The 13,483-nt window shown below is 34.5% G+C and overlaps 1 protein-coding gene across 1 annotated transcript; it reads right to left on the bottom strand.

Annotated features, from left to right (window-relative positions):
• Positions 3,639 to 10,177, bottom strand: LOC109231198 (ubiquitin domain-containing protein 1-like). The gene is made up of 4 exons (XM_019396784.1): positions 9,844 to 10,177; positions 5,299 to 5,421; positions 3,989 to 4,108; positions 3,639 to 3,906 (listed from the first exon to the last, which is right to left on the bottom strand). Exons 1-4 carry the CDS (start codon positions 9,878 to 9,880, stop codon positions 3,842 to 3,844), a joined length of 345 nt encoding a protein of 114 aa, XP_019252329.1. The 5' UTR covers positions 9,881 to 10,177; the 3' UTR covers positions 3,639 to 3,841.

Genomic DNA, 13,483 nt, shown 5'->3' on the forward strand with positions numbered 1-13,483 from the left:
CATTTGATTCAAACAGTTATGTTTATTTCAGACCAATATTTGTAGTATCATACACGCTCGTGTTCGTAACACCAGATCCGGAGTTGTATTTGAATTTTGTCACTTATTAGCTTATTTATCTTGTTTCAGACTATTCAATTTTTTTATTGTCATCGTATTTGAAGTTTGTTAAAAATAATTAATATTTACATCTAACGTTGGCTTGCCTAGCAAATGAAATGTTAGGCATCATCACAATCCCGATGATGGGAATTACGGGTCGTGACACTATAGTGGCATAACATGCACACTCTTAAAAATGTGAATTAATGTCAAATATTAGGATTAAAAACTTTAATCACGAGATCTATCGGGAAAGGAACAATACACAAATCAACTCAGCTCTACTTGTGACTAATGTACCTCCTAGAATTTGTTCGTCGTTGTTGAATGTTTGCCATCCAATATATCATGGACAACCTTATCGTTAACTGTTTATATATTTGAACTAAAAAGAAAGAAAAAAGAAAAAGAAATCAAATCCATGCACACACACGCATGCAGATGATATAATGTCCCCACTCCCCCATCGCTTTATAACTATAATTATTAAATCAAGGGAGTCAAGATTTAGTAATTTGATTCTGACCCTTACAAAAATAATATTTGATCTTTCAGTTCCTAGGATACCAAGCCATCTTGAGCATCTCCACTTAAGTACTCTGATTGCTAGTATTACTAACATAAACTAACTAAACTAATAATTAATGATGGCTCCAAAAGCAGTGCAACTAATAATTAATGATGGCTCCAAAAGCAGTGCATGACCACTACTTATGTAGTTATGTGATTAATTAATCTATCTCCAGCTATAGCCTTACTCATGCTAATTAACCCCTCTAGTCTGCACCGTGGAAGGCGGCGGCGGAACCAAGAATTTTAATAAGAGGATTCAAAAAAATGAAACTTTTCATAGTGAATGAATACACTTAGCTATCGAGGTGATATATATATATATTTCAACCCTTAAATACACTTTGCTTAGGGGCGGCTCGACGAATTTTGTGGCCTAAAGCCAAACTTTATAAAGGGCCTTAATTTCTTCTTTTTTTAAATTTATTATTTATTTGCAGTCTATTTTTTTAGCTTTTCTTAGATACAAAGTTATTAATAATTTTCTTATAATCAAGAACTCTTAATAAGTATTTCTCAATTGACAATATAGCTAATCCATTTAAATTTTCTTGTGACATTGTTGATCTTAGGTAAGATTTTATCAATTTTAATTTTGAAAACTTCTTTCCGCTGAAGCAACGGTAGCATGAGTTATTAACATTACTCCATAAGCAATTTAGGCATTTGAAAAATAATTAATTCTTTTTATTTGACTAAGTGTATCAATTAAACTGCTATATTCTAATTGTATTATTTCCTTAATACTTTTAATTCAGAAATAAAAATCTAAACCATCAATATCGAATTGATTATTATGCTTTAAGGAATATTCAAGATTAAAGCAATATTTTTTTCAAATTTTCAACATCTAGTTATTTAGTTTTTACCGCCAAATAAAAATTAAAAATATTTTCATATGCTTCGAATTGTTCAAATCTATTTACTTGCTTTATGGAAGGGCTGCCCCTGACTTTGCTATGCCTGCAAAATGTTTTCGAGAATTCCCATATAAGTTCAAGAATTACTCTTTAAAACCAAGAACAAATCAAGTAGAAAACTCCATAGGATCCATCGGGAAAACAGGTGGAGCACATGTGCAAATTTGTCATCACATTACATGGCAATATTTTGGTAGAGAAAGGTGCCCTACAAAATATTAACAAGATATATACTTGTGGGGAGCAAATCATCGGGAATAGCTTCTTCCCAATTACAATTGCTAGCGTAAGAAGTTTATCATTTCCATGTCATTTTTGGTCTAAGTACTTTGATGGAGTTATTTTTATTTTCGTACAACGATAGCATTCGAATCACTTGCTCGCACCTTCTATTAAATATCTACTATATCCCATAATCATAAAATAATTTCATTAAGACCAAACTACTCGTAATCTGTGGTAAAAAAGCATAATTCAACCAAAGAATGTATTGTTTATTAACTCCACAACAAATATTTGGAGGGTTATTTTTTCAACTTCACCATTACTTTTGGGGAATACTATTTTTATTGTTTTGGTAATTCGGGGGAATACTATTTGAGATGGTAATTCCCAATAAAGTTTACTTTTATTTTTTCTTCAGAAATACGTTTAGAATTAGAGTAACGAAATGTTTGATATATGATTTGGTGAAATTGTCACATAATAAGCACAGCATCTTTATTTTTCTTTTTTGCACTTTTTTCAATAAGTAATTGCTTAAAGATGTTGACCTTTGTTAATGATATCTCAAGTCACTGGTGACCTTTATGTAAGAGGTGGAGAACATCATTTTACATGTCTAGTTCCAAAGGGACAATATCTTTGATTTATGTACCAAAGTGGCCTAATATATTTTTTGCTTTTATGGGTAAATGTAAAACTCTTCTAAGCATTCAGCGTGATTTGTCATGTTTTTTGCTTTGAAACAAAGTACTCAAATGCACCTTTGCGGCCGCCGTCTCCTACTTCCCATCTTAGGGTGTCATTGTCTATATATGTAGGTTTATGGAGGATTAGGAATGTAGATTAAGCAAAATAATTATTTTCTTTTTGGATAGGCACAGCACAATAATGAGGGTTTGGAAAATGAGTAAATAACATCGGACTGGCTCTTCTTATTAAAAAGTATAAGCACCAAATTTTTTACTCAAAATTTAGGGAAGATTTTTTTCTTGTTAAAGGGGAATCTCACTCTAGTTTAAGCTCCAACACAAATTCACGATAAACTAATAGCTAAACTAATTGTTGCTAAAAAGGATGTGAAATCTAAACTTTTACGTAGTATTTACAAGCACCAAACGAAATTAGGATACATGAACACTTGAATAGTATGAAAATAGTAAAGGACTCACACAATGGATATACTTGATTTACGGCTATAGACTAAAGGGAATCAAGTTCTTGCCACAAATGGAAATTTTCTGATATACTTTAGATAGGAATGGCAAGCGGTGCGGGGTTGGTTCTGTCTGAACCCGTAAAATTTAAACCCGTCCCGCCCCGCATAGGATTTAAACCCGCAGGGTTGGTTCCCATCTTCCAAGTAAATTTTTTTTCCCTGCAGAATATTTCAAATGTGGTCGTAATAAGCATGTTAGAGGAAAAGATATGGAAAATAAAATAACACGATAAAAGTAAATCTTCTAGTAGACCATTATAAAGGAGCAATTAATGCATTACTAATACCGAATAAGTATAACTGTATAAGCTTAGGTTAAGCATCTAAATGTTCAGTCTACCACGTGCATTTGTTACTCCTAGTTTGCTTGTCCGTACACGTGTGCATGATCGTGCACTGTTTCTTTTTTTGATAAACACCATAATTAATTATCTTAAAATCTTACAAAATAAAAAGATTTAATTGTGATCATTATAATAGTTCGAAGTAGGTAACCAGTGTCTAATTGATGGGCTTTGTTAGAAAAGCCCAAGATTGCAATGAAGCCTGTGATATCCACTTTTGGCCCGATAAAAGATCCAGTTTATAGAAATTATATTTGGTGATTATGCTAAGTCTCTACAGCTTGATATTATGTCCAAAAAAATACCCTGGTACATGGTTGCTGCTGTAGCAAGATGGAATCTTGATATCATGAATAGAACCATAATGCATAAAACGAAATGGATCTTTGAAAGAAATGACTTGTGAGAGCAATTTACACCATTTACAGTCTCAATGAAGCATGGTACTTGACTATGTCGCCTTTTCAGTTTTCACCAATCAAATTTGTTGGTTCGCTCAAAACATATTTGGGCAACTCATACTTGGCACCTGCATTGGAATATAATTACCATAAGTGCGAGATTCTCAGGAACGGAAGTTGGAAAGTGTTACATCAAAGTGTACTACAAACCTCTCTCATCATAGCAGATAGTTAAATCAGGTACTTGCACAATGATCCCAGCACTGTCCACGAACGCTTGTGCAAGGCTTACGTCTGCCTCTGCAGCAGCTCGTAGCGCATCCCATATCTCTGAAAATGGAGTATAATATGTTGTAAGAAAAAGACTTTCATATACTACACTGTTTGCAGAGTGGACCTTCCTACTTGGTCTATTCACTAACTACAGCAAATATACTACCTCAACAGCAGCTAATACGTTCAATAGCTTTATACAACCTCTAAATTTTAGCAATCACCACCACAAAACGTAATCATATATTTGGTGTCCCGTTAATTTGGGACATGAAAAGATGAGGTTCAATGCATTGAATAAAGGGCAGCCCGGGGAAGGGCCGCACTCTCAAATATGAACTGAAAACAAATCAATATTGAGGTTTACTAGACATCTTTCCTTGGTGCAATCAAAAAGGTTTCTCTTGAGAGTTGACATTTTAGAAAGTTACTCTTTCTTTTCTTTTTTATTTTGAAAAATCAAGAGTATCATTTCATTATAAGTTAAGTTTACTATTTCATTAGCTAATCTGCCTTCTTTTAGATGAACTATTTGAAAGAAGCTGATGCAGCTTCTCTCTAACAATATGCAAGGCACCACATATCTGGAGATGAAACACATTTTTAATAGTTAGCAGTATCACAAACTAATAGCACCCCCTGCTGCTAACAAGATTACATAATTCACTTATAGAGAGTTACTATAGATGATTTAGCAGAAAACTTCTCAAGGATCATTAATGTTGTTATCACCCAAGAGCATGTTGGGAATTTAGTTATCACAATGACTACGTTCTCAGAACTGAAAACAGCCGAAATAGAGCGCATCACTTAAAATTATATGTAGGATGCATATTAAAGAAAAAATATTATGCTCAGCTTGATTTTCATACATTCAGAGTCATTCTTTTCTAAAAGAGAGATCCAAGTTACTGACTACTGGAGCCAGATCATTATGATCAAAGTTTAATGCATGATAAAAGCACTCCTAAAGTAAAACTTACAACAACTTATCATCAATAAGGATCTTTACTTAAGCAGTTCCGATACACCATATACTGTCAATCCATTCTGCCCCAAGCTCCCATATAGATTGTCACACATCATATGATGTGTATTCTAGAGTTAAGAATTCACCTATCACTAACTGGTTAAGCAAATCTAAACACAGTGGCTAACAGTACTGTTTAACTTGATCATGCATCTAGCTCTATTGAAAGTGGTTCCAGAAACTTGCAGAAGCTAGTAAAAATTATCAAGAAATGTACCCTTTCTACCCCCATAGTGCGGGGCAGTGTCCCAGAATTCATCACGCATCTGTACAAGCTGAGCTCTTGTTATTGGTTCTGAGTGTTTCCATGGTTTTGGTTTTCGTATCTTCTTAACAGTTTCTGCAAATGAAGGAGCAATATAAGATGTCAGCAAAGTACAATACTTTAAACTGAAACACATATCTAATACGAGCAGCATTCAAGTATTACCATAATGATTTAAAGTTGAAACCTCTACCAGGAGAACGAAGAACAAATCTTAGTTAAAAGACTTTTCACATGGTTATTGGAAATTTAGCATCCATCTGTTGGGTTTTTTATAATAATGGGGCAGCAAAAAGATTTAAAGTATTGATTGAAAATGTCTTTACTTTTTTATTAAATATAGAGGGCTTTAAATAGCCAAGTTGAGAACATAATATGCAGAAAAATCTGCTCTAACAAGAATTCAACAAACCTAAAAAATCTAACAGAAATTTAAATTCATAAAAGTAGATTCATCCTAAAACTAAGCAACTTATTATGCTAAAAATTTGCAACAGTAACTGAAGCAAATCTTCAACACCATCTTTACTGCTCTGAACTTAAAGGCTGTTAGAACAGATAATCAGATAAGATTCCAGTTAATTCATTTTGTTCTCTATTTCTTTAAATGTGGACGATCCTCTTAACAACAACCTGTCCGCTTCACATTGGGCTACTTAGGCACTGGGGCGTTATTCTATTTCTTGCTAACGCAATTAGGTCCACATGCATATGTTTATTAGCAGATTATAACTCAATACAAGTTCGGATGAATTGTGAAAACAAAATTTCATGTTTTTCGAAATGGATCTCATGAAGAATGAAGTCACCACTAACTTCTCTAGGTCAAAATGTTGAGACAAGGAGCAGGATGATAATAGAGGAACTTACAGCCTCTTAAAGTAGTTTGGATGATCAAAGGTAATTTACTGATAAAAGCAAGGAAAGAAACAATAGCCACTTACCCATTACTTAGTTTATAACCGATGTGATCAATGGAGACACCATCTTTGCCAGATGATGCAGCTAACTGGTTGTTCGGAGGAGAATTCTTCGAAGAAAAGGTAAAAACAAGGTTCTTTGTTTTTGTATCCTTGGTGGTGACACTAAAATAAATAGATCTTATTTTGGATGTAACAAGGCCAAAGGATATGGCAATGGGTAAAAGTCAATTGTCTAGAGCGCGGCACCACATAGTAGCAGTAGCTGAAGGGTCAAAAGTCGCCCATCACATACATATCCCAAGTGGCATGTATCTAGAATTCTTAATTCATTGAAACCCCTTATTGGTTGTAAGGTGGATCCAAATCATTATGCTCACTCTAGCAGCCACCAAAATAAGTTATATCATCAACAATAATTTGGCACCAGAACTTCTGTCCCACATTTTTGGATTGTTTAATTGGACTATAATTTGTTAATCATGCACTACTCCTTTAAAGACGGAATCTTCACATTCGAAATAAAGCTTTCGAGTATCTCTTTTTCCTTTCAAAAGGTGATTCCTTACTACACTACATGACATAGAGGGTGTTTGGATTGGCTTTTAAGCTGGTCAAATAAGCTTTTAAGCTCTTTTTAGCTTTTGTCAGTGTTTGGCAAAGTCAAAAAGTACTTAAAATAAGTTAAAAACTGCTTTAAACAAGCCAAAAGCAATAAGCTGGCAATCCCAACTTACTGCTTTTTGGCTTAAAAGCTATTTCTGTTGAAAAGCTACTTTTTAAGCCAATCCAAACGGGCTCATAATCAGTAACTTCCAATGCCTTAAACTAAATTAGCCAACAATGCAAAGAACGACAAATTTCTGAGAACAGATGCTCTCAAAAGTAGATAGTAACATTACTAGTACTAAAAATAGGTGATCTAACACTATTTAGACTTCATCTTTTTAGGAATATAACTCTCCTAGAATGCCACTCTAAAGAGCCAAACAATACTCCATTCAGTTACATAAAGAACAAGCTAAATGGATGTATTAAAATAGTAGAACAAAATAATCATCAGTACTTCAACATAACATTCTGTAAACACAAACTTAGCAGGAGATAAAGGGCACTAGCTACAGAAGAAACTATGTTTTCTTATGAGGGGGAAAGAATCAGAGACTAGAAGTATCATTTATAAAGGGGAAATTAGTTCAAAATTAATAGAAAACTGCAGATCCTTGAATAGGAAAGAACAGCAGAGCACAAGCTCATAACAAAAGCCTAAGAGATACGTGAGAAAGAATGGAAAATTGATCATAGAAAAATAGAAAACCATGAGACAACTCGAAATACCTATTGCTTCTAATAAAGAGCTGAAGTCAGCATAGAAATAACTACAACTTATCTAGGAAAACAAACAGAGTTTAATTGCAAGTATACAACCAAAACCAAAAGTCCAGACTAATAGTAGGTTGATAAAGAAGTGAAGCAAAACTGGCAGACAAACTTAATGGGTTGTGGACTGGAAAAATATGTTGAACTGCAAAGCAAACACAATTCAAATCATCCAAACAAAGGGCAATTGTTTACCATATGTTCTTTTACTCAACTTTGCTATAATAAATGGGTAACAGCCAGCAGTCCACCTTTCCATACCACTGGAGAAAAGGATCTACTCGTACCATACCAAGTTTCATAGAGGAAAAAAGTTTTCCTAGTGCATTTCCAAATTCAGTGTAGCAAATTAATTGATTTGACTATTTGAGTACACCTCTTTCAGAGGAAAAAAATCAAACAGCCAACTAATGCATGTATTTCGGTAATTAGGAATTGAAAATCAAACCTTACAAAATCCAAATGATGAAAGTACTTCAGGTTTTGACAAAAGCTCCAATATGCTCTACCATCTCCCCTTTTACAGGCTAAAATCTTTAATTTATCAACATTGACTTGCTAAAGGACACATTCTTCATTACACATGGACTGTCATATTTTGTCCCCACTATTACCGTGCTATTTCAGTCCTTCCCATCTGCTCCTCGATTTCTAGGTTTGTCCTTCTTATTACATATCTGTCTTATCGAGTAAAATTTTCTCCAGATAAAGCATTGCTCACAGTAACCTAACATGGTACACTTAGCATTACATGATTCTTCGTTAGATAATAAAATTCTCCTTTCAATCTCACTCGATACATCTAGTTAAGTGACATAACAGGTGAACATACTCTACCACTCTGCAAACCTATTTCCAGTGGATACATTTTGATTTCTGCGAAGGGGAGCCTTGAAGCAACAGTAAAGCTGTCTCTATGTGACCTATACGTCACGGATTTGAGCCGTGGAATCAATCACTGATGCTTGCATCAGGGTAAGTTGCCTACATCACACCCTCTTGGGGTGCGGTCCTTCCCTGGACTCTGCGTTAATGCGGGATGCTTCGTGCACCGTGCTGTCCCTTTATATTTTGATTTTGCATCTTTGTCAAGTATTCTGCCAATTATCTAATTTATTGCTTTTAGGGTATTTCTTGACTCTCAAATAACACACAACATTTATTCAAATTCTTTTGCACCTAGCTGTTCTTCTACTTAAATCTTCTTCAGATATAATTTCAGGATTGGGATATGCATATGACAAGACAAACTGTGGTAAGGGAAAACACAAATAATTGGAGACAGATTTACCACAATAGTTTATCAACCTATTCTTCATTGTCACACTCATATCTTAAGTCAAATAGGCAACACATATCATCCCCACAACTACAACCTAACCCATTAATATCAAACGGCTACATTATCTAGCAAAACGGATACTACAGTTACATAAATAGTACTAATACCTGCCCAATACCTAATTCATCACTAATTATTTATTATCAAATCACTTACTTAAGCACCACTTAAATAGTCAAATAACCAAAGAAAACAGTTAAGCATTCTCCAGAAGAAACTTCCCCGTAAAAGGCAAAATTATACAGACAGTAAACTCACAACTAAGCAATTACCACCAATGGCTACGGTGGGTGGTAAGCACCCCTCTGTCCTTAACTAGAGGCGTGAGTCTCGAGACCTGGGAATGGAGTTGCTTCTGGTAGGGAGCACTTCCTGAGGTGGAACAAGCCTATGAGGTGTGAGTTCGGCTGAACCCAGTCACTTTTACTTAAACATTGTATTTGTATTAGAAAATTTATTAAATATATTTAAATATTCAATTAGGAACCCAGTAACTAGTAGATTCTGTGGCAAACTCAGAACCCATAAACTACAAATCATGGCTCAGCCTCTGAGCATTCGTGCGAATCTGGGTTAGTCGGCTCCCAAAAGCGGGTACCAGAAACCCAAAAAGAAAGCACGGCTAACCAATGTTCTTAGCGCAAAAGAATTAGAAAATACAGAACGACTCGCACCGTATATCAGTATAACCAGCTGAGAATCTCCGATAACTGCTAAACAAATAAACTTGACCAAGAATAGCAAGATAGCAATCAACTTTCAAACCAAACGCAAGAAACTCACAGCATACATCAAGAAAACCAAATGGGTATCACTAAAAATTGGTGGAGACAATAGTTTCAGCAAGAAGAGTACCATCTCCTTTGGAACGCGAGGATCCGGCGCAACCCATAGTATCCAAGAACAACTCGGGAGTCAAATTCCCAGTCAATTATTGCTAAATATGCGTCGATGGGCCTAATTTTATATCCAAAAAGAAAAGAGAGATTTTGAGTTGGTTTGTGTTTCTTTTGAGGAGGTATTATTGCGTGCTCACGACTCTCTCAGTGACAGCTATCTATATATAGCTTTTTCTTCTCTCTGTTTTTTCCTTTTTTTGCTATTTTTGGTGAAATTGAAACTTCGTTTTCTATAGAGAAGAAGGTTTGGAAGAAAAGAAAAGAGAGTCCACGATAATTCAATTCTTGAGAAATGGCCTTCTTTTTCTCCTTTTATATATTGTTCTCTTTTTAAAAGTTTTTTAAAATTTTATAGTTTGGCTCAGTATGGTGAAAAAGGATTGGGTGATCTCCATGACAGAAAATAAAATAGGAAATTGTGTACTTTTTAATCGCTTGATTTGGAATTACTCCTTCCGGTCCAAAATAAGTGATTTTTTGGCCTTTTTCTTGTGGTCCAAAATAAGTAATTTTTTCAGATTTCAAGAATGAATTAATTATTTTTTTCCTATATTGTACTTGGAGTAAATAGTGTTGGAATATGTGTTAGGACTTAGTAGTGTTTATGTGAGATAGTAAAGGTTAATATGGTCAATTTCATTGCTAATTAATGCTAAAAGGTGGATTTCTTAATCTGTGTAAAAACATCCAAAAAATCACTTATTTTGAACCGGAGAGAGTATATATTATATCCGTTTGCATCCTTCTCATTTTCAGCTCATATATGTGTCGCCATACCGAGGCTTTTGGTCTAGCAGTAAAAACACAACGCTTAATGTGTAGATTAAGTGTTGATAAGAATAGAAGAATGAACTCATTATATATGACGAGACTTGTACTCCTACTTGAAAATTCAAACTGTGTAATTGTTCTGGATTATTTCGTTTGATTTAATCTTTTATTTTTGTGAAATCACTCCTGTTAATAATAACTGATGATCTTTTACAAAAACAACAATTAACGTTCAATTGTTATACGAAATATTACTTCTTTGAGGGAGCAGCTGGAGATTAGTACTATTAGGGAACTGATTAATTCCAAAAAGAAAAAATCGAGAAAATAAGTCAAAATCAGCTTAGGTTGTATCCAAAGATGCGCATTGCTTAAAATCTAGTTACTGTTCTGAATCACCAAGTCAGCATCATCAGTTTTCTTACTGATGACTGATGGGAAAATTTTATTTTGTATCTCAATTCTCATACAACTGACATTAGTTGTACGAGTCATATTTTTTATCTCACAGTTTTGTGGACACAGATTTTTATGAACCTAAAAGTGTAAGATTAGGATCCACAAATTTATGAGACAGAAAGGAGCCTAACACAACTAATGTAAGTTGGGTGAGACACACAATAAAACTTCTCTGACTGATGAGCTACAATCGCTTCTTTTAACGGAAGTTTTGAGCAATACGGAACCTTTGTAATATTCCAAGTAAAAAAGTACTACTATAAATTAAGGTAAGCATATAGCTTAATTGAAACCTCATCTATAAATCTTCTTGCGCCATGTGATTTCTTTACTGTATCCCGGAATTAGTTATTCCACTTTTTTATAGAGATAAAAAAATACTATAATCCCAAAATAAATAATCTTCCATGGGATAAAAAAAACACTATAATCCCGAGATTAATTATACTGCAATTTTCTCCCAACCAAACATGGGATAAACTTTTCTTAAATTTAATCCCGGCATTAATTATTCCTTACCTCGTACCAAACGAGCCCTTAAACTGCACTCAAGTCCAAGTAACAACTGATACTGCAATTGTAAAAAGCTCTAATCGACCAATTTTGGGTTAATTAATTCAGATTTTATAACTATCAATCAAGCTAGGAAGAACTGCAGCTGACAAATAAACAGCGCATTACCTGTTGCAATTAGTATATACGATTAGACAAGCATTATTAGGTAAAAGAGGGGCTGGGGTTTTTTTTTTTTTTACTGTTGGGGGGGGGGGGGGTAGGGGGTAAGGGTGAGAGGGTTCAAACAATTCTTTCGAGCTCGTTTGGATTGGCTTATTTTAAGTGTTTTTAAGCCAAAATAGCTTTTAAGTCATTTTATAGTGTTTGGCTAAAGTAAAAAAGTGCTTTTAAGTACTTGTTTTTAAGCAAAAATGACAAAAACAAGCCAAAAGGCAAAAGCTAGAATTAGAGGGTGTTTGGCTAAGCTTATAAGCTGGTCAAACTGGCTTATAAGCACTTTTTGGCTTATCTACGCGTTTGGTAAAATTAAAAGTGCTTATAAGTTAAGTGCGTATAAGCCAAAAGCCATAAGTTGGTCTCCCCCAACTTATCAAATTTCAGCTTATAAGCACTTTAGGTTTGACCAAAATATTTACTATTCTATCCCTAAAATACTTCTTTTTTAAAACAAAACTCTTTGTATACCCAATTTTTTAGCTGCTTATTATTAATTTCAGCACTTTTATCCAAACACGTAACTGCTTATTTTTTAAATCAGTTTCAGCACTTAAAAGTGCTTTTCAGCACCTATACTTATCAGCTACTCTAAATCAGCTAAGCCAAACGGGCTCTTATTAACTTATGGCTAAGCCACTTAAAATAAGCCCATCCAAACGGGTAGCAAAGAAAAAGCTCCCATTGCTTCTCTGAGAACATGAAATAAACAAGCTGACAGCTTTGCTAAATTCATTCTGGAACCAAAAAGCTAGCAAGCAATAGATACTTATAAGAATAAGAAGGTGTAACATGATTTCTGGAAACAGAAAAAGGTGGCTCGATCATACATAAGCAAATACTAAGTAATTTTGGAGAGATCAAGCTTTCTGTGAAAACGAATCCTTCCTCAAGGTTATCACATTGAGGCAAGAATCTAAATGGTCCTTTAGATGTCCTAAATACAGTCCTGAGAACTTGCATAATGTGTGCAATGAGATAGCACTTCACCACCCTCAAACCTATGTTTCGGTGTGGCAGTATAAAACCTGGTATCTTGTATAGTAAATAATTCAGTCCAAGATTCCTTGATGCCATAGTCTTTCATCACCCATAACTTAAAAGTGCCCTCGCTCTGATGAATGAAAGTACAATAAACACAAAGCATTCCTTCCAATACTGAAACCTCAAAATTCATGCGTATCGACCTCAAGCGCATTTGCTCATGCAACGGTATCTCTCCGTACAACTCATTTGAAATACTATATGAAACCATGGAATAATTTTGTGAAAAAACGAGCCAATGAAATGGTCCATGTACAAACGCCAAAGAGCTTGTACCGGACAACCGATCACTAATGCCATTAGGATGTTTCAATTTTTCTCCAAGAACCACTTTTCAGTGCGAGAATTTCACTAGGTATTTTGTGACGATTATCTATTTCCACGTCAATCTTAAGAATCTTATAATCATCACTAGCTGAGTCATACCTAAATCCATAAGCACAAATTCCGTACAGTGGAAATTCTGGATGGGGAAGTGCTGTTGATTTTCTTGTGGAGGGATTCCATAGCAAAATTATGGGGCGTTTATCATTGATAATAGGCTACATTCTTGTAGTTTGGCAACTATTTATGCCCCAACTTGACTATGCTTC

Source organism: Nicotiana attenuata, chromosome 1, assembly GCF_001879085.1.
Source record: "Nicotiana attenuata strain UT chromosome 1, NIATTr2, whole genome shotgun sequence".
NCBI classification, from domain to species: Eukaryota; Viridiplantae; Streptophyta; class Magnoliopsida; order Solanales; family Solanaceae; genus Nicotiana; species Nicotiana attenuata.